The sequence below is a fragment of the Zingiber officinale genome, chromosome 2B (assembly GCF_018446385.1).
Source record: "Zingiber officinale cultivar Zhangliang chromosome 2B, Zo_v1.1, whole genome shotgun sequence".
In the NCBI taxonomy this organism is placed as follows: Eukaryota; Viridiplantae; Streptophyta; class Magnoliopsida; order Zingiberales; family Zingiberaceae; genus Zingiber; species Zingiber officinale.
This window is the reverse complement of record NC_055989.1, coordinates 154,444,796-154,472,021: the sequence shown is the minus strand read 5'-3', so window position 1 is coordinate 154,472,021 and position 27,226 is coordinate 154,444,796. Positions and strand designations below refer to the sequence as shown.

The 27,226-nt window shown below is 39.5% G+C and overlaps 5 protein-coding genes across 9 annotated transcripts; 3 read left to right on the top strand and 2 right to left on the bottom strand.

Annotated features, from left to right (window-relative positions):
• Positions 1-4,385: 4,385 nt before the first annotated feature.
• LOC122047983 (outer envelope protein 39, chloroplastic-like) lies at positions 4,386-8,867 on the bottom strand. 2 transcript variants are annotated; one of them, XM_042609545.1, is made up of 11 exons: positions 8,646-8,867; positions 8,462-8,528; positions 8,343-8,378; positions 8,102-8,246; positions 7,322-7,480; positions 6,950-7,020; positions 6,793-6,871; positions 6,553-6,668; positions 6,317-6,464; positions 5,666-5,735; positions 4,386-4,916 (listed from the first exon to the last, which is right to left on the bottom strand). In XM_042609545.1, exons 1-11 carry the CDS (start codon positions 8,677-8,679, stop codon positions 4,759-4,761), a joined length of 1,083 nt encoding a protein of 360 aa, XP_042465479.1. In that variant the 5' UTR covers positions 8,680-8,867; the 3' UTR covers positions 4,386-4,758. The 2 variants fall into 2 exon arrangements, with proteins under 2 accessions (XP_042465479.1, XP_042465480.1); XM_042609546.1 differs by having other exon boundaries at positions 4,780-4,916; positions 6,337-6,464.
• A 135-nt stretch (positions 8,868-9,002) lies between these two features.
• Positions 9,003-12,282, top strand: LOC122047982 (DNA-binding protein HEXBP-like). The gene is made up of 3 exons (XM_042609544.1): positions 9,003-9,558; positions 9,879-9,980; positions 11,596-12,282. The coding sequence occupies exons 1-3, from the start codon at positions 9,151-9,153 to the stop codon at positions 12,028-12,030; spliced, it is 945 nt and encodes a 314-aa protein (XP_042465478.1). The 5' UTR covers positions 9,003-9,150; the 3' UTR covers positions 12,031-12,282.
• A 3,153-nt stretch (positions 12,283-15,435) lies between these two features.
• Positions 15,436-17,251, top strand: LOC122047981 (F-box/kelch-repeat protein At1g30090-like). 2 transcript variants are annotated; one of them, XM_042609543.1, is made up of 2 exons: positions 15,436-15,592; positions 15,717-17,251. In XM_042609543.1, the coding sequence occupies exon 2, from the start codon at positions 15,879-15,881 to the stop codon at positions 17,118-17,120; it is 1,242 nt and encodes a 413-aa protein (XP_042465477.1). In that variant the 5' UTR covers positions 15,436-15,592; positions 15,717-15,878; the 3' UTR covers positions 17,121-17,251. The 2 variants fall into 2 exon arrangements, with proteins under 2 accessions (XP_042465477.1, XP_042465476.1); XM_042609542.1 differs by having other exon boundaries at positions 15,710-17,251.
• A 1,062-nt stretch (positions 17,252-18,313) lies between these two features.
• LOC122047979 (ubiquitin carboxyl-terminal hydrolase 25-like) lies at positions 18,314-24,284 on the bottom strand. 3 transcript variants are annotated; one of them, XR_006130699.1, is made up of 10 exons: positions 23,778-24,284; positions 23,159-23,660; positions 22,995-23,070; positions 22,817-22,909; positions 20,525-20,611; positions 19,601-20,424; positions 19,269-19,397; positions 18,837-18,969; positions 18,596-18,715; positions 18,314-18,529 (listed from the first exon to the last, which is right to left on the bottom strand). XR_006130699.1 is itself a non-coding variant. In XM_042609539.1 (10 exons), the coding sequence occupies exons 1-9, from the start codon at positions 23,941-23,943 to the stop codon at positions 18,849-18,851; spliced, it is 1,929 nt and encodes a 642-aa protein (XP_042465473.1). In that variant the 5' UTR covers positions 23,944-24,284; the 3' UTR covers positions 18,314-18,715; positions 18,837-18,848. The 3 variants fall into 3 exon arrangements, 2 of the variants coding, with proteins under 2 accessions (XP_042465473.1, XP_042465472.1); XM_042609539.1 differs by having other exon boundaries at positions 18,314-18,715; positions 19,601-19,943; positions 20,013-20,424; XM_042609538.1 differs by having other exon boundaries at positions 18,314-18,715.
• A 482-nt stretch (positions 24,285-24,766) lies between these two features.
• LOC122047980 (PAN domain-containing protein At5g03700-like) lies at positions 24,767-26,403 on the top strand. Its single transcript, XM_042609541.1, has one exon. It carries the CDS (start codon positions 24,851-24,853, stop codon positions 26,282-26,284), a length of 1,434 nt encoding a protein of 477 aa, XP_042465475.1. The 5' UTR covers positions 24,767-24,850; the 3' UTR covers positions 26,285-26,403.
• Positions 26,404-27,226: the final 823 nt, after the last annotated feature.

Below are 27,226 nucleotides of genomic sequence, written 5' to 3'. Positions count from 1 at the left end.
ACTTTCTCACATGTGTCGACAAAAGACTCCCTTAGGGTAATCATGACACTTGTAGCTTATTATGATTTGAAGCTACATCAAATAGACGTAACGATTGCTTTCCTCAATGGAGACATAGATGAGTCTATATATATGGTGCAACTAAAGAACTTTGAATCTAAAGACTCAAAGTACATATTATGTAGACTAAAGAAGTCCATTTATGATTTAAAACAGACATCCTGTCAGTGGTACTAGAAATTTAATTAAGTGGTTATCTCATTTAGATTTAAAGAGAACCCCGTTGATTAGTGCATATATGTCAAGTTTAGTGGGAGCAAGTTTGTTATACTTATTTTGTATGTAGGTGATATATTGCCCGAGAGCAATAATAAGGGTATGTTGCATCAAATCAAGTTATTTCTATCTGGTAATTTTGAAATGAAAGACTTTGGTGAAGCATCCTTTGTTTTAGGCATATAGATCTATAGTGATAGTTTAAGAGACATTCTTGGACTTTCACAACAGGTCTATATTGAAAAGGTGCTTATAAGGTATGGTATGCCCCCAGGGCGTAGCACAGACGGTGGGCGCATGGTATCTCTGGCGTAATGGTCAGGGGTCGATTCTCAGGAACTGACGACCTGGGGTTTACCCCGCCATGCGCCTATGGCCTGTGTACCTGCATGAACCTCCCTCCATATCCGTGGGGCCGGCACTAGGGGGGCCGCTAAGGTAGCGGATCTACCTTTTTTTATAAGGTATGGTATGCAGAAATGTACACCTGGTGACACACCTGTGCCAAGAGATGACAAGTTCAGCTTGCAGCAGTGTCCACGACTTGAACTTGAAATAACGGAGATAGAGTAATTCTCATATGCGTCAGTAGTGGGAAGTCTTATGTATGCACAAGTTTGTACTCGACCAGATATAGCATTTATAGTGAGAATGTTAGGCAGATATGTTAGTAACCCAGGACCGTCACACTGGAAAGCGGTAAAGAGAATGATGCGGTATTTACAAAGAACTAAAGGATATATACTCACGTATCGGAGATCAGATCACTTGGAGGTGATTGGATATTTAGACTCTAATTTTGCTGAATACTTGGATAGCAGGATATATACTCACGTATTTTGATGAAACTATCTTTTGATAGTAATCATCATTGAAAAGTTAGACACAAACTAGAAGAAAACACTAAAATTTTTACAAGTTTTCAAGTTTGTGTCAATCTGGGAAAATAGAAAGTATTTTTATAGAAAACTATTTTTCCTTGATAATATATACCCTAAGTAGTGCCTACATGAATTTTCATGATTTTTTAATTTTTGTAGAATTTTAGGGGAGTTTTTGAAATTCACTGAAATAAATTTTCAATTTTTCAGAGTTCCAATCGATCACCCGATCGATTGGAGTGCCTCAATCGATCGGGCGATCGATTGAGAGGAGTTTTCCCGCGAGCAGAAGCTCGCTGGATCGATCAGCCGATCGATCCACGCAGTCTGAATCAATCAGTGGATCGATTCAGATGGGTTCAATCGATTGGAACTCAACTCCAATCGATTGGGAATGCTGATTTTGGCCGGGAAAACTCGATTTCAGCATTTTGAACCACCTTTAGTCTATAAAACCATTCCTATCCCCTCAAAACACATTTGTATACATTTAGGGGGAGTTTTCATGATAAAAACAAGGATGGATTGGTTAAGGAAGACTAAGTAGAGGTTTAGGTTGAGGTTTGGTTTCAATATTGAATTTTTGAACCTCAAAACTTCTAAATTTGGATTTCCTAAAGGTTTAGGGATAGTAAGTCATTGTTGGTGTAATGACAGAAGTTACGTGCATGTCTTTAGGGGGAGTTACTCTGTAAGGATATGAAAATCTATTTTTTCATACACCTTGGAAGGTGATTAACTTTCTTTAGCGAAAATGCTCAAGGTTGGACATTTGAATGTAATGGAGAGTGAATATCTTTATTATTCAAGAGGTGTATGCTCACGGATGAGCATTTGATGACAAATGAAGGGTATGTGACCTTCATTTGAATCATGTGTGAATATACTAAGTGGTATATGCTCAAAGATGAGCGTTAAGAATAATGAAGGGTATGAGACCTTCGTTATTATGTTGTGAACAATGAGTGAAGTTGTAAACAATATTAGGCAACTCTTTAGGGGGAGAGTTTTTGCTGTGTGCCAATAGGGGGAGAATGTAGGATTTAAATTAGGTCTTCATTACCTAAAAAAGGAGTTTGCCCTCTAGGAAAGGGGAGAATGAAGGAAACCATCATTCTTACATTGACATGAAGAAGTTTGAGACTATGAGATTAGCCTAACTTAAAGAAGGTATTGTCAAACATCAAATAGGGGGAGATTGTTGGTGCAATATTTCCTAGGTCAATGTTGACCTGGTTGACTGAGCTTGAATTGGTTCAAGCTTGAGTTTTGATGTTTGAGTTTCGATGTTTGACAATACATGAAGATTGCAAGTGCAATTGTTCATATAGGTGAGAGTCCTGGTGAGTGAAGCCAGGCAGTTGTGAAAGTCCTAGTGAGTGAAGTCAGGCAGTTGTGAAAGTCCTGGTGAGTGAATTGTCAGGCAGTTGGGAAATCCTAGTGAGTGAAGCTAGGTGAAAGTCCTGGTGAGTGAAGCCAGGCAGATAGGAAATCCTAGTGAGTGAAGCTAGGTGAAAGTCCTGGTGAGTGAAGCCAGGCAGATGGGAAGTCCTAGTGAGTGAAGCTAGGCATAGGAAAATCCAGGTGGATCAAGTTTGATCAGACACCTGATATTGGTAAGTCCAAGTGGGTCAAGGTTGACCGGACACTTGGCACGAGGAGAAAGTCCAAGTGGGTCAAAGGGATTGACCGGACACTTGCTGAGAGAGTCCTAGCAGGTCAAGGGTGGTCGGATGCTAGGCATGATGTACCAACAGGTCATGGTTGACCGTATGTTGGTTTAAGGGACGTTTGGACTTGATTTGGCAAGTCTCACATAGGCTGGAGCGATCAACCGATCGATTGGCTCATGCCCAATCGATCGGTTGATCGATTGGGTGTGTCTCGCGGAAGGAAATCCTCCCAATAGATCGGTGGATCGATTTGGGGAGATCGTCGTTCGCACAGAACGTCTCCCAATCGATCAGCCGATCGATTGGGAGCCTCCAATCGATCGGTTGATCGATTGGGAGGTGTGATTTCGCGTGATAAGCCCTAGATCGATTGGCCAATCGATCCAGGCATTTCCCAAGAGCACAGAGGCGCTCTGGATCGATCGGTCGATCGATCCAAAGTCTCCCCAATCGATTGGAGCAATCCAATCGATTGGGATTCGACCGTTGGCGAAGATAAAGCCGTTGGCGAGCGATTCTTTCGGCACTTCTTCGATTCTTCTCCACGGGCGATCACAGCAGCTCTCCATAGCGATCTTTTCTTCCTCACCGCCAGTTCTTGAAGGTTCTTAGAGGCTCATCCAAGTCAAGAGGTGAGTTGCAACAAGAAGAAGAAGAAGCTAGGGTTTTCATTGTAATATTGTAAGATTTATTTGTATTTTGCTTCTTTCTTTCTCATTGTTGTATGTGAGGTTGTAAGGCTTCTCCGCCTTCGGTAGTTATCGAGAATGAGTGTTTTTATAGTGGAGGGTGCGTGAGTGTGTGGATCCTTAGACTAGTCACCTTTTCTTGAGGTGGATACCAAGTAAATCCCTAGAGTTAGCGTTGTTGTTTGTGTTTCTTGTATTTCCGCTGCACATCATCCCAAGAAGCGAGCAACGACGAGCACGACGATCGCGATGAGCTATCCACCCCCCCTCTCTAGCTACATTTCGGTCCCAACAAGTTGCATATGTAAATACGATCTAACTTAGGTTTATTGGGTTCAGTTGTTGAATGTAGATATTGTATGTGTAGAACCTTTAGTCCTGCATCTATTATCATCTATATGCTGATAATAGATGTTGAGTATATGTATGGACTTATAGTCCCGTATCTATTATTATCTATGGACTGATAATAAATGTCCATTATATATACGGTTGGTCCTCAAGGGCTTAGGGTATCATCTTGACATAATTTCTTGTTCTCCATTGACAAGAAACTTTACAGCGGCGTCATACCTAGAATCCCTTAGAAGATCTTCCTTTCCACTGCATCTTCTTCCACATAAATCAAGCTGACGACGCTGAAGACAAGAATATAGCTCTTCAATCAGATTTCTTGTCTATTATGTTTATATACATATTTTTCTTATACCATGTTCTCGATGAAACTAGATCTTCTTGTTCTTGTATTTCCTATATGTGAATTCTTTATATTTTAGAATCCATGCGGTCTAGATTTTTACAAGATATATCAATAAAATCATCGGGAAAAAAATTTCTAAAAAATGATTCATTCAACACTCGTACCATAATCAAACTCATCAGTCCAATATATCGAGTAAACAACAATTTTGTTATCTATTACACAAAAGAAGACACATCTAATGCAGATTGCATAACAACTCGAGTCTTCAATGAGCAGCCTTTCCTCTGTAGAAATGCTCGCAAGCTACTGTTTTCTGAGACATGGAATTCTTCTTTTTCGCGATATAAGACATCGCAGGAACAGTTTTCTCACTTAAATCGTCGAAAACTAATAAACTCAGTGGCAAAAGTATGAACATTGACGTCGCTGAGATTGTGGCTCGACAAGTTGAAATGAGTATCCAAAGATCAACCATTGGCATGCCCTCACTCGGGCTTCAGGTGAAAGAATGTTTGCCTCAGCGATTGTGTGAGAGCTCAGGATCCGACATTGTTGATGCCAAAATAGGCGGTCTTCTGTTGAAAGGCATTGACAGCATAATCGACTCGAAATTGGCCAAAGTGTGAGTTGAAGCGGATGCCATAGCCAAGACCCAGTCCAGAACCAGGTTTTCCTTGTCGTAGCGAAGGATTACCTAAACATTCATAGAAAGAAGACATCAAGGGAGGCTTCAACCTGGACCATGCCGATAACAATGCAATCAGAAATCAAGAATACCGACGGGACCAAGGAAATAAAATTTTCTCTATTGACTGAGTTGTATTTTTATCTTGAAAATGTCCATGATGTAATAGAAGATGCAATAATACAAGTTAATGCTACTATATCTTCTATCTCTGCTTATATCTCCCCTCTCGTCTCTCTATCTCCTCTTGATTTTCCTCTTTCTCCTTTGTTTACTACTGCCCAATGGTTTCTTTGCAACAAATACCACTATGGATTCACAAAAATATCTAAAAAAAAAGAACAAAAAACGTCGATAAGTCTGCTAGCATGCATGAATTATTGTTTTCTGCTTGTTCAACTTAAACTTTGTAAGACTCAACTAAGATGCCACTGGATTCCAAATATTGCCTATCCAGATAGAGAATTGTTGGATAATATATCTGCGAAAAATATTTTGGTGGGTGAAGATGATTATACAAACAGATTGTGAATATGAAGTGTGATGAAGAAATATTTTGTACGTATGATCCCCTTGGTCACTCCTATGAACAAGGAAAAAAGATGACATTTATTTTTTGTTCCAGTTCCATTTAGAATGGGAATTGCGGATTATGGTCACAATGTCTAGGCTCTAGACAATTACAAGGATCCTTACATGGTACCTTACAGTCAAACAAAAATGCATACATTTATCCATATGAAAAGGCAAACACTTACCTGGGACATGACAAGCAGACCCCAAGTCAGTTCCAAAATCCATGAAGACGGCACCTTCCAATTCCTTGGTCTACCATAAAAAACAAGCGTTCTTGGTAAGAGCTCTCGAGAAGAAATTAACAAAATCCAAGTGACAGTAATTGTATGATTACATCATAAAACAATTAGATAGCATCTTGTGGTCAGGACTCTTATGTATTAACTACTATAAACATTCCCTGAGGATGTTTAAGTTTAACATCTGTAGACAGCCAGAAGAGAATCATAATCGCATAAATTTTGCAGCAAAGGATAGCTCCAGCATCAGAAGGGACATATACAGTTTGCATGTAAATCCAAAAGAACCTAGCATAGGCAGGTGTTTTTGTAAGTGTTTTTGTAAATCCAAAACTATGCATGAACCAACAACCACTTGTTCTTGCAAGTGTTTTTGTACTTATCTCGATAAAACTGCCTTCTAGGTTAGCAAAGCTACTTAGCCAAGCTTACAAATATGAACAAATAGACTGGAAGATTATGTTCTGGGAATCTTCCTCCGCTTATAGCATGAGCCTAATCTACAATGCTAATTATTTCTCTCATATGCAGACTCTTTTTTTGGGGGAAAAAGGATTGTATAGAGCAGCTCCAGAGAAAAGATGATTCAAGTACCATAGGAATTGTAAATTCACCATTAGCAACCAGACACGACCTTCCTGAGCCAACTGCACCCTCACCGTAACCTCGGACACTATCAATGCCACCAATAGCAAATGCTTGATATGGTGCCATGTCCCCTACAATGGAACCACCTGTCAGACTGTGAGATTGAAAAGAAGACTATTAAGATTTGTTTGCCATAATCCAAATGTCTGAACAAGAAAAAAGGCAGTGAAACAATTAAATACCTTGTGACCAAAAAAGTAGGCCCCAATTTAAATCCTTTGGATGCAATAAACTTGAATCGATTGAAAATGAGCCATTTGGACAAAAGAGGCAGTCCTTGTTCCATTTGAAAATTTAACTGATGCATATTAGATCTATTAGGATGATCCAAATAGCTGGAACACACAAGATAATGTTGATATAGATCTATTAGGATAACTACTACATTTGGAAGAAATAGATGATGATATCATCTCACTCACTCTTGTAAAATTATTGTCGTTAGCAACTGCATACTGTGATTCTTGCTTCAAAACTACCATATTATCGCAAGACCTGCCACTGAATAACAAGGAAATACTGATGAGCAAAATGAAGTCTAGGTTCCAGAGTGATGCCTTGTAAGGAAATTTCAGATACCTGGAAGTTATGGGAAAACCATCAAGATCCATGTTTATGGAGCGACCCTCATTATTGAGAGGACGAACATGCTGAATAGAGATATGAATTAGAAATAATATGTGATACTATTGTCCAGGGTTCTCCACACAAAATAATGAATATAGGAATAAAAGGAAGAATAGAAAATTCTTAAGCTGAATCTGGATCCTAAATGATAAAGTCCAAAAGGATAACTGATAATGCTATCTATCATTATTCCTAGAAATATCTTCAATTTTAAGTAGGTACCACATCCTCTAACATAAAAAGCAGCAAGAATTAGATTTTGATTGATTTATATACTTTAAATCTCAATAATAATCTTTTTTAAGAATGATAACTGATGAACACCTCAAATTTGATGCTTGTGGTGCTGCTCCAATGGGAAGTAGAAGGCTCATTGAAATCAACACCTGCTGAGAAGCGGCAAAGATTGACACCACCACTCCCTGAACGAGAGAAAAGATCAACAGGCAACCCATGAACTGCAATCTCGGGACCCACTGAATGCTGAATCACATTTAAGCAAAAAATATGTCTAGGTCAATAAAGTGTTAGATATTCAAAAATGAAGAGAAGACCCAAATGGTGTCACAATAATAGATAGCACTTTCAACACTTAGATATGACTAAATGCCAAATTAATCATCTTTTGTTCAAAAGTGGTATGGACATGTTCAAAGACTTCAAAAAATCCTATAGTCAGAAATATTAAATTGATTTGAGGTTAATGAAGTGAGGTAGAGAGGACCAAAGAAAAATCTTTTTGATGTAATTATAAGTGATTTTTTAATTTTTGAATGTTTCTAACTAAGTGGAGGGGAGCCTAGCGCATTGTGGTCACGGATTCAAGTCGCGGAAACAGTCTCTTGTAATGCAAGGTAGACTGCATACAATAAACCTAATGTTGCATTGGCGGAAGATTCGTGCACCGGGCTCCCCTTTTCTAATTAAGTCTCAAGGAGAATTAAATGAAAGGATAAGCTCCATGCCACTATTACCAAATAGTTTGGGAATCACAAGCTTGTTATTATTGTTGATTTAGGAACAACATTCAAGTTTGACAAGCAAGGGATACACATAGAACCATAAAACACTTGATCAAGAATGCAGGTAAAAGTAAAAATAGACCTGAAAGGTAAATGACTGCGGACAAAACCAATCAGGCTTTGGGCGCCTGAATGCAATGAGAATATTTGAATCGTCAAGGCCTTTGTCGCACAATATATCCAACTTTTCATTTCTTCCGAAGAGGTTCGGGTGCTTCAATGAAAACCTAAAACAACAAACACAATCCAAAAGATTAAACTATAACATTAGCCAACTTTCCAAGTAGCTAATTCATCCTTTTTGCAAAACAATCGAAAAATACCTCGCGACAACCTGTGAAAGTGGGTTTCTAGAATACCTAAACAAAGAAAAAAAAATAACATTATGACAATGTACGTTCACAAGTAGTGCAATTCGAGTTAAAATCGACTAGATTAGCACCTTATGTGTGGCAACAAGATGGCTCCACAAAGCTTCTGGGTGAGATCCACATTGAAATCAATCTTAGCTGAGTTAATTCACAGAACGAGCGCCAAATCTTTGATCAGATTTACAAAAAAAAAAAAAAAACTTGGAACTCCATAAGGACGACAAAGAAGATGCAGAGGTCGAGCAAATAACTAACCTTTACCGGCCTGAATGCTCTTCTGCGCGCCCATCAACACGCACGAGCTCAACCGCTCATCGGGGTGAGGCGGTGGACTCTGGCGGAGAAGCTGCAGAGTGACGAGTAGGTGCGAAGGGGCTCGGTGCTGATTTGATCGAGGTCTGGCGATGCCTTCCGTGAGAGGGGATGAGGCAAATGTGGAATTGCTTCACTGGGCCGCGACGAGGCCACCGAGGCCTTCCCCATCAGACAAGCCAACGACGATATATTCTGTCGTTTCGGGTTTATACCGATACATTCCGATGTATCGGCTCAATGGATAAAATGCGCGTGCTTTGTTTACTTTGGCAGAAAGTTATTTATGCTAAAACCAAATTGGCAATAAAGCGGAAGCTCCTTCTCGTAACGTAAAGCAGACGTTACCAACACTAAAGCCATCGGCCTCCAAGCCGGCGCCAGTGGGCGGCGCTTCCGCTTCAGCTTCCGCTTCCCCAGGTAACCGCGAACCCTAAGCTTTCTGCCTATGGCGACGAAAGGTAGCAGAGGCGACGACGATGTCACCGTCCTTTCGGCAGAGGAGGCTTGTGAGGCCCCGGCCTCCGTTGGGAGCGTCAAGCGCCGGAAGCTTGCCTCTTCCTCCGACGTTTCTAACGCTGGCGGCCTGGCCGCCGAGGAGGGATCACACAAGGTCGCGCTTTGCCCCCAGCCCGGTAAAGGTCCTTGCTCCAGGTGCGGCCTGGGAGGGCACCGAGCCGGTGATTGCGATGCCAGGCTCGAAGAGGAGGTGGGAGGAGGATCGGCTCCCGTGATCACAGAGGACGGCAACGTGCCAGACTTGGCGTGCCCTTGTGGATCTGGGAAATGTTTGGTTCTCACTTCGAACACGGCTAAGAACCCTGGCCGGAAGTTCTATTCTTGTCCTCTAGCACCGGTGAGTATCCGTTAATTCCCCAAGCTTCTCCTTCAGTATTGTTCCGTGTTTCTCTGCTGGGGTACTTTCCAGTTAGGAATCGGAAATGAAAGCTCAGAAATTTTTACTGAAAAATGAATATGTTTTCTCCAAGATAACATTTCATCTTCTGCAAAAGGAACAACAACACACTCAGTGTTAAAAGCTCGTTCTTTGTTGCCATTGATCCAAAAGGTGTCATTTTTTCCCCATCCAACCAACTACTTGGTAGCCCTACAACAATTTATGAACCCTAATTGATGTTCAATAGTTGGTTCTTTGCTGATTAATCTTTCATCTAGAATAATGGTGGCTGCTACTTCTTCAAGTGGTGCGATCAACCAAACCCGGGACTAGCCCCTTGTCAAAAGGTCTCGAACAAGTATTCTACGCCAGTATTTAAGGTATGCCAAAATCATTGTAAATTACCCGTGCCCACAGATTCTATTTGTATTTGGTTTTCGTATCTGGTTTGCTATATCAAATGTGTATTTTATTAAATCTTAGTAAACTTTGGTCGTATATCCTGTTCCAATCTTTGTTCATCTCATGCAGTTGACTTTTGGGAAACAAAAATATATGGAGATTGTCTCTGAACCATGTTACTTGTAAAATTTTCCTTTAAACTTTAAAGAATTTGGTTAGATCCCAATTATGTTTCCGTTCTGGTTCATTAACTCAAAGGCGTAGCAGAAAATGAAGCATTATTAGTTAAGTTCAATGATGGCAAAATCTATATGTTTCTTCTCCATTCTCATCTCTCTTCTTTAATGTTTCTAACAATCTGCTTGAGATATTAAGACCTGCACAATTTGAACTTGGTTCTTTAAGTAACCATTGAATATTCTTGTTCAGTCCTTAAATTGATATCAGAAAAGGGCTACAGTTTGGATCCTTAACTAGTAAATTTTAAAATTTGCTTCCATATAATCAAAGATCTGGGTGAGAATTGTACCTTTTATACCTTTACTAGCTTAAAATTTTGAGTTAGAGATCCGAAGTTATCACCATTAAATAGATTAAAAATTTTCAAATGTGGCGCTGCATGAAAATGTTGCTATTATTGATGTATAGGAGGGAAACATGGGTTAAAGCAAGAGCATGCTCACTGTGAAATAGTTTAATATTTTAACTAGCCATTCAAGATAAGCAATATGGCGAGAGAACATAAATACTTTAGGTAATAAACAAATCTAGAGCTAGTTGAAAAGGGAGAAGGGGAATTATGCTTCAAATAATTAGGAAACTTGCTGTCGAAGAAGGTGACTAGGCTTAACATCCCATAAGTTAAAACCCTAGAGTGAAAAATACGAACGTCTTCTACATTAAATAGAACAAGGCATTAATGTATTTAGAGGAACAGGATTATGTGGACGTTGGGTAAGAGGAACTTGCAGAAGCTATCAGCCAATTTGTTGATTAAGCTCTATTTGAGTCTATTATACTGAGAATATATTATGGCTTAGTTCACAACTTTTTGGACTCAAATGCAACCAAGCTTAAAACTGAAAATTTAACCACAATACAAACAAGATAATGTAAATGAGTTAACATGGCTCATCTGTGACATGACTTCAATGAATATTTGCCACTTGTTTTAGTCATCCGGCCAATTGTTCTTTACCTGGATATTTGCCTGTGTGTGTACCTGATTAGCAAGTTGTCTCAGGTCCTGATAGTTTGGTCAAAATATACGTGGAATTTTCGTTTCTGATATGCCTATAAGCTTCTTTTTTTGTTAACTCACTTATTGCTTCTACAGAATGATGATTTCTCAGTATTGTTAGCTACATAATCCACTTTAGATCTGCTAACTGCTGCCAACAGTGTTAGTACAAGAAACTAACTTTTTGATGCATCCAGTTATGATTCAATAATTCCCCTTAGTTTCTTTTTTTAGACGAAGACTTAATCTATCCCTTCTTGATATTTCTCTGGAATAAACTGCTTCTGTATCATTGTCATTTTGTGCTTATTCTCTCCATCTTAATATTATCTGTGGCATTCTCTTCAACTTAGGGAAAGAGTTGTGATCTCTTCAAATGGCTCTGTGATCGGGCAGCTCAACATTCTCTTACTGTTATAGATCAAGAGACTAGCAAGGAGCTTAGCAAGAACATGAGCACCCGACAGTCTAACGAGAGAGACAACTCACGTTGCTATAGGTGTGGAGAGGAAGGTCACTGGCACCGGGATTGCCCCAACCGCTTGCCATCTTCATCTGATTCCTCTGAAAACACAACTGGAAAGCCTCCTGCTTCCACTTCCTCAAATTCATGCTTTAGATGCGGAGAAGACGGCCACTGGGCCAGGGATTGCCCTAAGAAGCTGTCTTCCTCATCGACTGATGCCTCTGTTGGAACAGGAAAAAAGTCTTCTGGCTCGAACAAGTGCTTCAAGTGCTGCAAGCTCGGCCATTGGGCTCGAGAATGCCCCAACTTACAAAAAGGATAAACTTTTGCTATTTAGGTGGTTGTATATACACACATTTTGTGTAGTGAAATAGGTTTGCTAGTGAAGAACAAGTCTGAAGAGCAACTAAGAGCAGCATTTGTTGTCTTCATTTTGATCTGTGAGCCCTTCTCTTCGGAACTCACGCATGTATATAAGTTTAATCGGCTAACCACCTGTTTGGGGATTAATGTTAATTGCTTGTGTTTTGATACGATGAATAAATAAATAAATTATTGATCTATTTTTGGCATTTTCGTTTCATGCAAAAACAAGTTATTTCAAATTCCTCCAAATTAGGTAGAATTATCAGTGGCCATTAAATATTTTTGTGATCCTAATTATGAAATTGAGCCGAATAAAACAATAAGCTATATTCTTTATGCTCACTAGTATAATCACATTGAAATATGGCGATTTTAAAAATAAGATGATTTATTTTCGAATTTATAAATGGCATTTTAAGCCTATTATACGTATCTAATTTTTATAATACCTCTATATATATATATATATTAGGAGAGTCATGAAAATCCAATAATAGTATTGTCACTGATTATAATTATCAAGACCTTATAAGGAAGTTGTGACAAATTTTTATGAGTATTATTATCGAATTTAGATATCATGTCAGGAATACATTAGGATTTTTAGAATATATTGATTGTGATTCACGAGAGAGAAAGGGTATTTTAATAATATGGTATATAATTTGGGTATTATAAAAGTGGGGTTCATGATTTAGGTAATACAGATTTGTGACATTATAATTATCAAGACCTTATAAGGAAGTTGTGACAAATTTTTATGAGTATTATTATCGAATTTAGATATCATGTCAGGAATACATTAGGATTTTTAGAATATATTGATTGTGATTCACGAGAAAGACTAAGGGTATTTTAATAATATGTATATAATTTGGGTATTATAAAAGTGGGGTTCATGATTTAGGTAATACCGATTTATAAATACTATTATTCTTCTATGTATTTTGTTCGATCAACATTGTTGAAAATTTTAACTTAATTTTTATTGATAGAGATAAAATTATTATTGATAGAATATTATGAGATGGGATAATAATTCTTGATAAGGATAAGAGTTAATGATAGGATAGAGAGAAAATATGGAGATAGAATATGATAAGATGGTAAAAATAAAAGGATCTAAATTCAATGTACTTGAGATTAATAGTTATCTAATAGCCTATAAATATGTAACTTCTTTAATGAATGAAAGCAAGTTAAATTCATATTTTTTTATTTTCCTCTTCCACGCAGAGTGCATTTTTTCTCCTATAATTCTTCTTTCAACAAAGTGGTATCAAAGGTATGACTAATGTAGGTATGATTCCCTTTCAAGTTCCAGTACTCAACGCGAGTAATTATGATAATTGGAGTACTAAGATGAAGGCGCTTCTTGGAGATCATGATGTTTGGAAGTTTATAGAAAAAGACTATGTTGAGCTGCGTGATGATTTGATGCTAGCTCTGACTAAAAAAGACAATATGAGAGATTTAAGAAGTAAATATTATTGAAAAAAAATTTCGATCATTGAATTCAAAATTTGATAGCATTACAATCATCATCGAAGAAACTAAGGATCTATAAGTCATGATGATAGAGCAACTCCTGGGTTCATTACAAGCCCATGAAAAAAATAAATTAAGAAATTACTCAACAACTCTTAAAGATGACTCTTTAACTGACAAAGAAAAATGAAAGTTTCAATAAAAATAGAAGCCAACGTGGATATGGACGAGGTCATGCTAATGAGTAAGGATAAAAATGTTTGATTATATGCCTATATGTCGATGACCTAACCTTCATAGGAAGCAAAGCTTCAATAACAATAGAAGTCAACATGGATATGGACGAGGTCGTGCTAATGAGTAAAGATAAAGATGTTTTGATTGTATGCCTATATGTCGCTGACTTACCTTCACAAGAAGCAATCCAAGTATGCTTGGAAAATTCAAAGAAATAATGATAAAGGAATTTGAGATGACTAATATTAGGTTCATGATATACTATTTGGCAAGTGAAGCAAAGGGAAGATGGAATCTTCATCTCACAAGCAAGTTATGCAAGAAAAAAATTAAAAAAGTTTAAAATGGATAACAGTAAGCTTATAAATACCCTAATAGAATATGAAGTCAAGTTATCAAAAAGGTATATCCGCTACCTTAGCGGCCCCCCTAGTGTCGGCCCCACGGATATGGAGGGAGGTTCATGTAGGTACACAGGCCATAGGCGCATGGCGAGGTAAACCCCATGTCGTCAGTTCCTGAGAATCGACCCCTGGCCATTACGCCAGAGATACCATGCGCCCACCGTCTGTGCTACGCCCTGGGAGCTGAAGTCAAGTTATCAAAGCATGATGAAGAAGAAGTTGATCCAACATTTTTCAATAGCTTGATTGGAAGTTTACGATACTTAACGTGCACAAAGCCCGATATCCTTTATGATGTTTACTTGTTAACCATTACATGAAAGCTCCAACTACCGCCCACCTTAAGATCGTTAAGAGAATTTTGCACTATATTAAAGATACGACAGATTTTAAATTGCTTATTCAACATTTAACCATTTCAAATTTGAAGAATATAGCGATAGTGATTGAGATGGAGATATGGATGATAGAAAGAGCACTATAGGATTTGTGTTCTTTATGGGTGGAGTATGTGGCTGCGACTTTATGTGTTTGTTATGCTATTTGACTCTAAAATTTGTTGAATGAGCCAAATTTATCACAAGAAGAGGCAACCAAGATTCGAGTTGATAACAAGTCTACAATAATACTAGCAAAAAATCAGTTTTCCATGATAAAATCAAGCATATCGATACACACTATCACTGTATCAGAGAGTGTGTTACAAGAAAATAGGTGCACGTGGAATACATAAAGTCTTAAGATCAAGTTACTGATATTTTTACCAAGCCTCTCCAATTTGAAGACTTTATCAAGATGTAAAATTTGTTTGGAGTCACAAAATCAAGTTTAAGTGTAAGAGGGGTTGTTGGAAATTAAACTTAGTTTTATAGATAAAGATAAAATTATTAATAGAATATTATGAGACAATGTGACAATTCTTAATAAGGATGAGAGTTTGTGATAGATAAAAATAAATATGAAGTGATAATTCAAGATAAAAATAAAAGTTTGTGGAAATAGAATATGATGAGATAGTAAAAATAAAAGGCTCTAGATTTAATGTATTTAAAATTAATAATTATCTAATAAATTTATAAATATATAATTTTTAATGAATACAAGTAAATTGAATTTATATTTTTATATATATTTTTTCTCCAATAAATCTTCTTCCATCGTAATTGTCTTCTAAAGCGACTTGTTTGGCACAAACAATAAGACCGTGTCATAAATATAAATAAGACAGCTCAAGCAAGAAAGCAACTTCAACAAACCCGTTGGCATTTTCCTTCTCCCCCTTTTCTTCCAGGTTCGATCGCGCTTCCAATCAAGATCCCTTCTTTGGCACGAAGAAGAGCTCAAGATGTGATTTTGATCCTCCACGAGCCTCCGCCTTCTCATTTTCCTGTGAGATTCGATCCCTTCCTCTTATTTTCTGCTGCAATTTTTTTTTTCTAAAGTTAGAAGCAGCAGTTTAAAAGGTTCGCCTTTTTATGTGGTTTTCTTGTTCTATGTTGCTCGAAGAATTTAGGGTTGCTGAAATTTCTGGTTTGTTGACCTCAAATTGGTAGTAGTTGACTGAAGAGGAGAGTGTTCTTGTCGAGGATTCAGAAAAGAAATTAGGGTTTTTGGAGCTCCAAGATCAAGGACAGGATTTCTGGATTGTTGCTCTAATCTTGAAGGGTAGGCAGACATGCGTAGGGTTAGGGTTTCATCCCACCTGTCTCCTGTGCACAAGCTTGGGGATTCCCAAATGAAGTTGACACCTAAGTTTAGATTGGCCGTGACCCCCTCACCTTTGCCCTTTTTTCCGGCTCTGGCAACATCGAAAGTGTCCGAAGAGCCTGCCGCGGAGTCACTTCCCCTAATCCCTGGCCTTCCTGATGATGTCGCCTTGAATTGCCTCCTCAGGCTCCCCGTGGCCTCCCATGTGTCGTGTCGTCTTGTCTGCCGGCGGTGGCACCGGCTGCTTGCCAACAAAGAGTGCTTCTTTAGCCAGAGGAAGGCTCTAGGGTTCAGTGACCCCTGGCTCTTCACCTTGGCCTTCCACAGGTGCACTGGGAAGATCCAATGGCAGGTCTTGGACCTCACTCACTTGTCTTGGCACACTATTCCGGCCATGCCGTGCCGGGATCGCGTTTGTCCTCGCGGGTTCGGGTGCATTGCCATACCACCGGACGGCACGCTCCTTGTCTGCGGGGGACTGGTCTCTGACATGGATTGCCCCCTCCACTTGGTGTTGAAGTATGAGATTCATCGAAACCGGTGGACAGTAATGAGTCGGATGCTCACTGCGAGATCGTTCTTCGCGGGAGGAGTGATTGATGGACGGGTCTATGTCGCCGGAGGGTATAGCACGGACCAGTTCGAGCTGGACTCGGCCGAGGCACTCGACCCCGTCAACGGGAATTGGTGTCCCATTGCAAGAATGGGCATGAACATGGCCTCCTATGATTCTGCCGTGTTCGACGGAAGGTTGCATGTGATTGAAGGTTGTGTATGGCCATTTGTGTCGTTCCCTCGAGGGCAGGTCTATGATCCAAAAATCAACAATTGGGAGACGATGCCCCCCGGAATGCGAGAAGGGTGGACGGGTTCCAGTGTTGTCATTTCCGGGCATCTGTTTGTGATCTGTGAGCTCGAGAGGATGAGATTGAAGGTCTACGACCCCGAGTCAGACTCTTGGGACACCGTCGACGGAGCTTCCATGCCCGAGCGAATTCACAAGCCGCTGTCGGTAACCTCCATTGGTTCAAAGATTGTGGTGGTTGGTCGAGAGCTTCATGTGGCTATAGGCCAAGTGGACGATGAGGGTTTCTATAGCACCGACGGAAGAACAAAGAAGCACAAGTTTGCTGTTCGGTGGCGAGAAGTGGATGCGCTGCTGGAGTTTAGCTACTTGACACCATCCAGTGCTCAGGTTCTGTATGCTTGATATGTATATGATGACACAATAAAATGCAAAACCTTGTACAAATGTAAATTATGTTCCTGGTTCCTCTCCTTGTATGAATTATGCTCGATGAACTTGTAATATCTTCTCGAACATATTGGTTTGAATTTCAATTTTTTTTGTTGTTGTCATCGTCGTCGTTGCAGTGAGGATTACTTTACTTTGTTATAAATTATGATTTGGATTGTGGTTAGTTGGCATTAAATTTAAGGAGCAGGTCGAGAATGGCAGATAGCAGTTGGAGTCAAACGTGTGTTAGATATGACATCGCGGAATGAATAAAAAAAGGTGAGTTTTTTTTTTTTTTTCGCAAAAGGCAAAGGGTGTCTATTTTTTTCCAAATCCTCAAAGATGAAACTATGAAAGAACGTTCTTTTTTATTTTTAATCAAAAGATTCTTCGTACCATCAACCTTCTTGTAAAATAATACATCTACCTTCCGGTACATGTTTTCAAATTATTATTTCTGTCGTCCAATTTCATTAGTAAATTGTATGAATAAAATAAATTTACGTTATTAAATCATAATAATATTATTGAACAAGATAAATTTATATTATAATAATTATAAAATTATTATATTTGATTTTATAATATTGAACGTTCTATTGATTTTTTATTTATTTTGTATTTCTACCCTTTTTTTAATTTGGATTTTTTTTGAGGAAAATTTAAGTCAAGCATTTATACCTCTTTTTTAAATGGATTTTTTGGTTAATTTTTAAAAAGTTAAATTTTGCGATGACGTGTATGATCTATCCACAATTTTAAGGGTCGTTTCTCGTGAAGGAGCAATTTAAAAATCTATTATTATTCACATTTGGAAGATAATTTTGGCGAGGAAAAAACGATTCAATGCTCCAAAACCACCTAATAATTTCTACCTACAACACAAACTCCGATAGGATGAATCAAGACTGATCCGAATAATTATTATTGAGAGGAAGGACAATCCTCCTGGTCATCTCCAATGTACCCATTACAACCCTCCTTTTCACTTACTAGATTTTTAATACGCAACAAAACAAATAAAATACCCAGGACATTTTACGCTTAATCATGTTTCTCAGAAGTTATTTTCTTTGAATAACTAGGCCTTCAATAAATTAGTTCGAATGCTCTTAAAATGGTGAGCATACAAACATTACGACACAACAGGGAGAGAAGAGAGCATAAATGGAGAATTTACTTGATGTAGCTTAATGATTGCATTCATTATATTCAAACATTCAACAGCGCAAGATATCTAAAAGGAGATCCTCGAAACGGAGTTCCGCTAAGAGATGATAGGCAAAGTTAACAAAAAGCATATTTTACATGGGGTGAGTAACTCTGCATTTGACGCCTCCAACGGTACAAAAAAATCTTCGATGCCAAAATTGTGAATCTCACTGATGGAGGGAAGAAGAGTTACTAATGAAGACCTGAAAAACTAGAAACTTAAGGTGATGTTTTACCGTAAAAAATTTGACATTCTCCTGGTATTGAAAGAATATATAATCATAGCCGCACGTAAGCCTTTGAGTTTGGAATAGTCATCTTATGTCCAACCATCATCCAGTTGCAGCATAGTATGACTGGATAACCAAAGTTTTATTTAGATTTGAGATAGATAAATTACAAATCAAAATATACATTACAAAAACAAAAAACAGACTTTCGATGCAAAGTTGCAGACTTGGGTACTAGGAACAGTACCTTAATCCATATTCAAGGATCCAAAAGACGTGTTTCTTGACTAAAAGATCTGAGGCGTTCGATGAGGCGCTCCTTTAGTGATTCGGGAATTTGCAATATGAAAGTCTTCTTTGCATCACTTATCAATTGTTTCCTGCATTAAGATGGCAAAGCAAAATCATTGTATCTGTGATTGTGTTTGTGTTGAATCATTGTATGTAGCAATCAAATAATTATAAAAATGTTTTACAACCATCAGATTGACAATAAATACAGCAGTAACATACGAAACAAATCATGAATATAACATGTTAATATCACAACAGGCATCATTGAGTAGTAGCACAGTCACAATAGAGTTAGTGTGTAAAATAAACAATATCATCTTGCAATTGCAAAAATTCCTCAATAGATATCCTAATTCATGTTTGCAAAATTACAGCAGATGTTTACCTTATCGAACTCTTATCATAAGACGTGTCTGCGGCTTGCATGCACTGTCTTTTTTTAGCTCGCATAAAGTCTTGAACTTTATCTACCCATCCACAAGAGTGCAATTCGGAAGAGGCTTCTCCAGAGAGCCTAGAAAGCAGTATCATGATAAGCAGAGATAAGTACGCACCAACAATATGGAAAATATTTACACCTGGTTCCAACTAGTAGATATCTTTGGTTTATGATGGAACAAACAATGGCACTACCAAATGAAAAACGGGGCACAACAGCTAGAATGGTTTATCATAACTAAAATTTCTTAGTTCCATCATTGAAGAAGAAATACTCACAGTTCTTTGAACTTTTCAATTTCTCGAGAATGCCTTTTCTCACATGACAACTGATTCTTGCTTGAGCTATTTTCCCTTGGCAAAGCAGTGGAACCATTAGAGCTCGTATCTGGATTTTCTCTGCTTTTCATATTGTGTACTTCTGAATAAACTTTATGATGCTTATCAATCATCAGTTTAGGTGACCTGGAAAAACTAGAATCTTTTCTTATAGCTGCTGCAGACTCAGTGTCCTCTGTGTTTAGGTGTCTATCTGATGGATGAGAGCACCCATTTCCATTTGGCCAAAGAGGCGCATGCTTATTTTGTTGCCTGACTATATCAGAAGATACGTCCACATTAACTGCATCGAAATTAGAAGTTGTCAATGTCTCAAATTTTTGTAACATCTTATTTTCACTAAGGGAATTACATGCATGTGTTGTGTCTTCCCCAATAGCTCTTTTTTTCTGAATATTAAAGTTCCCATTATCATTTGGGAAAGTCCTTTTTGTCTCAAGGTTCTTCAGATTAATGGGTTTAAATTGTGGAGATGAAATAGCTTCACTGTTCTTCAGCAATGCAGAACCATTATTTGTAGAAGATGCCCCGTTGGAATTAGCAATCATTGGTTTTAAAGTTTCTGTAGTCTTTTGGCTTTCAACACTGCTACCATTTACAATAGAAGGTTTGAATCCATTGCAAGACAAAGCAGATTTGTTTGTCTTTGGGGAACAATTAGTGCGTATATAAAAAAGCATGTAAACCTTCTCAGACAAAACTTCTTGTGAGCTTGAACGTGAAATATGGGCATCATTACAACAAAACCATCGACCAGAAGCATCCTGTTAAGGTAAAAAAATAAAACATGAATAAATAAAGTTATCACTAATACACATCCAATAGAATGTCAAAGATTGAATATGCAATTTAACAAGTTGCTACCTTAATGTAAGCATAATAATGTCCCGATTCTGGTGAGAAACCTGAGTGTACTATACATCCAAAAAGACTATACTCTGGCTCCGGATCCTGTGATTTAATAACTCAAGTTTAGAAACATGAATATCCTTGAAAAAATTGCTTGGTCTAAAGGTTACACTTTCTAGGTTCATATTCATAGCCCATCAGGAAAGGGCAGAAGGGCAATTGGTCATTGCTCTAGCCAAAAAAAAGGAGATAAATTCTATGAGAATTGGCATACCAACCCATACAATTCAAGTAATCTACACACTAATGGATACTTCCTCTATTGCATCTCCCAAATGATGCCACTTAGGAAACTAATTGTTCAAACCACTGAGAAACTTTGCAAAAGATCTAATAAACCAGAAGATATCTTCTGAAGTAGTTGCAGGAGAATGTAGTAGTTAGAGAGTTGTCCTTCTGTTTGCAGGAAGAAAAGTTGTGAGGTCCAAGAAGCAAAATGGTCAATAAACCTTACTGCCTTATCATATTAGTATTCACTATTATTAGGGCTATAAATGAGTCAAGCTTTATGTTGTTCAAGCTTGTTTTGTAAAGTAACTGAGCCAAGCCTAAAATCAACCAAGCTACTGAAAGATTGTTCATGCTTGGGTTCTTTTCTTTTTCTTGAACTTAAGTTTGGTTCAAGCTTGGCTTGAGCTTAGCTTGTTTAGATGGCATCGAGCTCATAATTCAAGTCTGTTTGATTATTTGAAAAGTTTATATTTTAAAACATTTTTGATTTGTTAGTGATCTTGATATTGCAAGTTTGTTTGTTCATTTTGATAGTTTCTTTGATTATTTACAAATTTAATAAGAAATTTATTATGAATATGGTTCACAAACTTTATTCGTGGATATTGTTTGTTAACATTATTCATAAACAATTCACAATTTTTATTCACAAACAGTAATGAGTCGAACACATGTGTTCAAGCATCTTTATTTAGTTTAATGAGTTGTTTAAGTTTGTTCATTTAATTGACCTTGTGTATATTGGATGAACATAGACCAACTCTCACCAAATTGAACTAAGCTTGCTCACAAACGTTTAGTTCATTTATAGCCCTAATAATAATTGATACAAACTTCAATAACAAACACTTTGATGTTGTCTAAAAGATTTTTAATCATTTAAAAGCATTACTATCAAAATTCTATGCTAAAACGAAATGTATATCTTATAACTCACGTGCTAAAGGTTTATGCCCCATTCATAGACAATTTTAAACTCAATTCAGAGAACAACATGATCCACAACGCTTAAGCCCTAGATCAATCTTAATGACTACATCCTCCCACTACCAGCTTGCTATTAAAGTCGTCACTCAGCCACTCAGTAATAATCTTCCACGCTTAAGACTCCAGGCATTCATGAAGTCTCCAGGCCCACATAGACAAAATTTATCCCTAGAAAGAGGCATGTGATGCACTGCCTAGTAATCAAAGGAATTCTCAAGGTTTCTTAAAATAGAGCCAACAACTGGAGACTTGATTTGTTACTCAGTAGTGAAAGATCACCACCAATAGGAAGATGCATATATCGACCTCCATGCAGATCAACCTGAAAAATCTTTGGCTCAAAACTCAAAACTAGTGTACAAAGAATAGCCTGGTATGCAAGATTAAAAATGGTTTAGATCATAGTTGGAAAAATCGGCATGGCTGAGTTGGATACAGATTGGCTGTGTTCAATCTAACATTTCCCAATTAATTGGGTGCATGATCAAGACCCTAAGAGTTAAAGTGGAAAGGCCAGCAAAACATCTGACTAGTTAGATCTCCATGTACATCGAAAGAATAAAGCAAAACAGCAAGAATCAGATGTATCAGTTTTGAATTGTGGAACTTTAGAGGACAATATGAAACATGGGATGATGATTAAATCAAGAAAAAATTGTATATCATAATAGGATGTTTTGACAATTTATTATCAACATCCTATATCTTTCATAAGAGGAAACTTTCCAGAATTGCTGAGAGACAATGCATTCTATCTAATAGATAAGTGCTACTACAGACCTACAAACAAATGATGGAAGAAACGGTAATCATATCAGAAACACTCCATGGGGAATACTAGACTCATGAGTATCTATTTTAACTAGCATTGATTGGCAATAATTTAATAGTTTGACAGAAGTCATGGATACCTTCACTTATGTGCTTATTACATTGGTCACTACCAACTCTACATAAAGACACTAGTGCTGAGAATAATTCATTCAATTGTCACAATTGAATATAACTACAAGTGCAGCATAAACTAACCTGACTTGTATTGGACATGAACTTTGAAAGCCCAAGAAGCTCATCAAAATCAATGTTTCGATTAATCTTCCCACCATGTACGCCTTCAAATCTCTACAGGAAAATGAATTTTACCTTTAAGATTCCCATGTAATAGAGTTAGTATGTTTGAGATAGAGAAAAAAAACAAAATTATCACCTTAAGTTGGATGACTAGAACATTTGGTGCTCGAAGTATAAACATCTGTTTCTTGGCTACCGATAGTTTTTTACAACTGAAAGGAAGAAGCAAAAACCAAATAACTATATCTGACATAGTTTGTAGTATTATGCTAGAAATAAATGACTTAATGACTCTTTTACTTGCTGCAGCTGTACTTATTGTTGCCATCCAATACTTCAGGCTGAAAGAATCGAGCTAGGGCATCCTTCAGGGAATTGCTCTGGAAAACATCGAGACAGATGTCCATAATCTCGTCCACTTTGTTCGAATCCCCCTTGCAAGCGAGGCACTTCACCTGACTCAGCAACGCCCCTCCAAAAATCTCCTTCATCACCGTGCTGGGCACAGAGCGCTCATCCACCTTAGAATCTACATTAACGACCCCTCCACTGGCTCCACCACCTCCACTTTGCTTGTGGATCTTGATGCAGGCATTATGGCATGCGTCGATCACATAGCGAAGGAATTCGTGAGCGTCTTCCTGACGCCCGCAGCGGAAATGCTCCGCGAAGAGGGATAGGCACTTCAGAATCTTGGATGGCGCTTCGGTGGTATTCCCTCCGTCAAGAGTGAGGGATCGAGAGATCTGCCGCTCGAGTATGCAGAATGGGCACTCCTCCCGATTCGCGAACACCGACTTGCCTGCAAAGCAAACAAAAACATAATTAGTTCTCCAAACAAACAAACAAAGGATTTGCATGAAATTTCTGAAAGAAAATTAGGGCAAACAGATGGGGCAGGGCGAGGGCTAGGGTTTACAGAGTGAGGAATGGCGGAAGGAGAGGCAGAACTGGGCGAGGGGAGGGGTGTAGATGAGGCACTGGAGAACGCTATTAAGGTAGCAGGAGTTGCCGAGGTTTTTGAGGCCGAGAGGGGCGGCGCCCCCCTTTCGGAAGCGCGGGTGCCATGTCATCTGCAGAGCCATCAACGACCGCCGAGGCGGCCAGCGAAAGCGGATCCAGTAGCGATTCCCTCTCTCGTCGACGCGCTGCAATCCTCCTCCGCCCTATCTTCATTCGACCGCATCAATTCCGATGCCTCCGTCGCCACGTCTGCCGCGACAGTCCTCGGCACCGCAGATTCGTCGTGGTGCTCAACGACGCCGCTTGGCTCCGGAAGAAAGAGGAGGTTGAGAAGGCGGAGAAAGGGGCGGAGGAGGAGGAGGAGGAGGAGAGCGAGGCGGCGGGGCGAGGGACAGAGACGCGAGAGCCGCGTTAGTGACGCGATCAGACAGACGAAACGAAACGAAGAGGCGTTGGATCATTTTCGAGCAGGTGGCCATTAAGTCGTTACTCTTTGGTGGTTTGCATTAGTTTTAGCGTGCGTGTCGTGCATCGAGGAGATGTCACGTTCGTCTAGCCCGTTAGATGCACGCCACGCGTCCGTGAAGTATATACGAAAATGTACCATGCTCCACACCACACTGTATAATGCAATTTTTGATTAAATCTAAAATCTTTTTTTTATAAAAAAATTTGTCGAATTATTAATTTATGCAAGTAGAAAAACATATTGATTACAGAAAAGGATAGGAGTCATAATTAAATAAGTGATAATAATGAATATCTTTTTAGTGAAATAGAAAATTTAACCGGTGTTTTGACATTATTAAAAAATTAAATAATATTCACTCAAATTATTTTACTTTAAAAAAATTGTATTTGAAAGACCCAAAAAAAACTTTTAAATATATTGTTTTAAAATAAAAAAGAAAAATACAAATGAGTTGACTAATTCTCAGCTGCCCGACCACTACTCTTTGTTTTGGTCAACTTGACGATGAAAAAGAGAGAGGAGAGAGAGAGAGAGGTGTGACCTTCTTCGCCTCCGCCATGGCGGCCGGAATGCGACTCCCAGTTCCTTCTTCCATCCTTCTGTTGCTTTACTTCACGATAGCGTCTGGGTTCGCGTCCGCCGCGTCTAATCAGATCCACAGAGGATTCTCCGCCGCCCACGACCCTTCCTCCTACTCCCAGTTCCAGCCCCTTCTTGCCGATCCCACCGGCGTCTTCGCCCTCGGCTTCCTCCGCACCGAGCTCTCGAATCTCGACCTCGCCGTCCTCCACGTTTCGTCCTCCTCGGCGCTCTGGCGCGCTTCCGTGTCGAGGCGCGTACGCTGGGACGCCTCCGTTTCCCTATATTTCAACGGATGCCTCGTCCTGTCCGACGACGAAAAAGGGGTGCTCTGGTCGACTGCTCCGGTCGATTCTGGAGACTGGGTGGTTCTCCTCAACTCGTCGAATATCCAGGTGCAGAAGCAGGTGGCGGAATCCGTCGTGGTTCTTTGGCAGAGCTTCGATTTTCCGTCCGATACACTCGTCCAAGGTCAAAACTTTTCCTCGGTTAGCGATCTTTCCTCTAGGGATCGAAGGTTCTCGATGAAATTGGGGGAGAGCTACTTCGCTCTTTACATGGATTTACCCGGTGGAGCGCCGCCGATTATGTACTGGAAGCACAGCGTCTTGGAAGCCAAGGCTCAGATCGTCCCCGGCGGGGGAGCGATTTACGCGCAGGTGGGCGAGGGGTTTTTAGGGATGTACCAAACCGAGACGGCCCCCGTCGACGTGCTCCCCTTCAACACCTTCAATCGGCGAATCACCGGGCTGCGCCGCCTGACTCTGGAATCCGACGGCAACCTCCGCGCTTACTACTGGAACGGCTCCATCTGGAACGAGGATCTCCGGGCGATCGCCGACCTCTGCGAGATCCCGACATCCTGCGGCGCCTATGGGCTCTGCAACTCGGCCGATGGCGGCTGCGGCTGCCTAAGGGAGGAGGGAGAATGCCCGCCGGCCGTCGTCGGTGACTTTTGCGCCGCCGGATCGAACGTGTTCGGCGTCCTGAGAAGGCAGGGCGTCGACCTGGCGAACGACGAACTGACACGGCATCGAAAAGTGGCGTCTTTGGAGCAGTGCGAAGACTCTTGTGAGCGGAACTGCAGTTGCTGGGGCGCAATCTACCACAACTTGTCGGGGTACTGCTATCGACTGGACTACCCGATCACTCTAGTGGCGGCGAACGAGAGGAAGGTGGGGTATTTCAAGGTGAGGGTGAGCGGCAGCGGCCGAAGGACAGTGAAGAAGGCGATGCTGGCGGTGGGTAGCGTTTTGTTCGCAGGAGCGGTGGCGGTTGCTGGATACGGTGTGTGGAAGCGGCGGCGAGGGCGGAGGCCGGTGGCGTACACGGATCTCAATTCGGCATCGTCTCAATTGATTGAGCTCTCCAGCACGTCCAACAATGGCGAACAAGAATCTCAATTCGGTTAGGACACAGTGTTTGGAAATGGCTTTAATTTTTTTTTCCCCATTTTAGATTATTTTTATTCGTATTAAAAGTAAGCAAAATATAAATATTATATTAAAAATATTTTTTAAAAAGGTTGAAAGATAGTTGTAAAAAATATGTTTAGTATGTTCACTGTAAGCCACCGCGAGAGGCAACTGCAAGCTTGCGGCAGCCTAATTGCAAGCTTGCGGCAGCCTAGTTGCAACTATGCTCTAGATCATACGAGGACAGAGAAGGTAGGATGAATAATTGGAAGAGAAGTTGCATAAACTGAATGTACATCAACATCTCCCTTAGTTGCTAAACCAGTTACATCTTTGAGGGCAAATCCCTGTCCCCAGTACACATCGGATGGATAAATCTCATAAATAGAAAGCACTAGAGGAATAGATCCTCTGACCTAGAAAGTCAAACCATTTAAGTTGAAGAAAAATAACTACTATAAGCACCTAACAAGCAAAATGCTGCCAACTATAATTAAATATCTATGAAGATGAACCAAACAAACAAGGTTTTGGACAGACAGTATGTCTAATAAAATCACTCAATGCCTCTATTAGTGATTCATTAGACAGAAAAAATATTCGGCAAAAGTGCATCTCACGAGATGACTCAATACAACCAAAATAATCGTATTATTGTAAAACAAAAAAGCAAGGTACAAGCTATAAAGCATTACCAATTTCATAGGAAGCTGATGCCGACCTGTGGGTTGTGCCCATGGAGAATAGGAAGTTAAGTCCTGTAGATACAATTACGCTGATACAGACAAGCTATATATTGTGGATCAAGACGTTGCAGAGGCTTTGAACCCGGGAGATCTGACCGGCTTATAGCCCAATAGGTAGGGAACCATACCTTAGAAATATATAAAGGCCTCGACTCCTGAGAATATGGCTGGCTTTGTGGCCCTGACCGGCTTA

What these genes read in the sequence shown, in the direction of transcription:
- LOC122047981 (XM_042609543.1), top strand. Translation starts at nt 15,879, where the DNA reads ATGCGTAGGGTTAGGGTTTCATCCCACCTGTCTCCTGTGCACAAGCTT.
- LOC122047983 (XM_042609545.1), bottom strand. Translation starts at nt 8,679, where the DNA reads ATGGGCGCGCAGAAGAGCATTCAGGCCGGTAAAG. An exon ending in GAGCATTCAGGCCGGTAAAG is followed by an intron (nt 8,529 to 8,645) that starts GTTAGTTATTTG and finishes GAATTAACTCAG; the next exon opens with CTAAGATTGATTTCAATGTG. An exon ending in GGTTTTCCCATAACTTCCAG is followed by an intron (nt 6,872 to 6,949) that starts GTATCTGAAATT and finishes CTTGTTATTCAG; the next exon opens with TGGCAGGTCTTGCGATAATA.
- LOC122047979 (XM_042609538.1), bottom strand. Translation starts at nt 23,943, where the DNA reads ATGGCTCTGCAGATGACATGGCACCCGCGCTTCCGAAAGGGGGGCGCC. An exon ending in TCATGTCCAATACAAGTCAG is followed by an intron (nt 20,612 to 22,816) that starts GTTAGTTTATGC and finishes ATTAAATCACAG; the next exon opens with GATCCGGAGCCAGAGTATAG. An exon ending in TATGATAAGAGTTCGATAAG is followed by an intron (nt 18,970 to 19,268) that starts GTAAACATCTGC and finishes ATCTTAATGCAG; the next exon opens with GAAACAATTGATAAGTGATG.
- LOC122047980 (XM_042609541.1), top strand. Translation starts at nt 24,851, where the DNA reads ATGGCGGCCGGAATGCGACTCCCAGTTCCTTCTTCCATCCTTCTGTTG.
- LOC122047982 (XM_042609544.1), top strand. Translation starts at nt 9,151, where the DNA reads ATGGCGACGAAAGGTAGCAGAGGCGACGACGATGTCACCGTCCTTTCG. An exon ending in ATTCTTGTCCTCTAGCACCG is followed by an intron (nt 9,559 to 9,878) that starts GTGAGTATCCGT and finishes TCTTTCATCTAG; the next exon opens with AATAATGGTGGCTGCTACTT. An exon ending in ATTCTACGCCAGTATTTAAG is followed by an intron (nt 9,981 to 11,595) that starts GTATGCCAAAAT and finishes TCTTCAACTTAG; the next exon opens with GGAAAGAGTTGTGATCTCTT.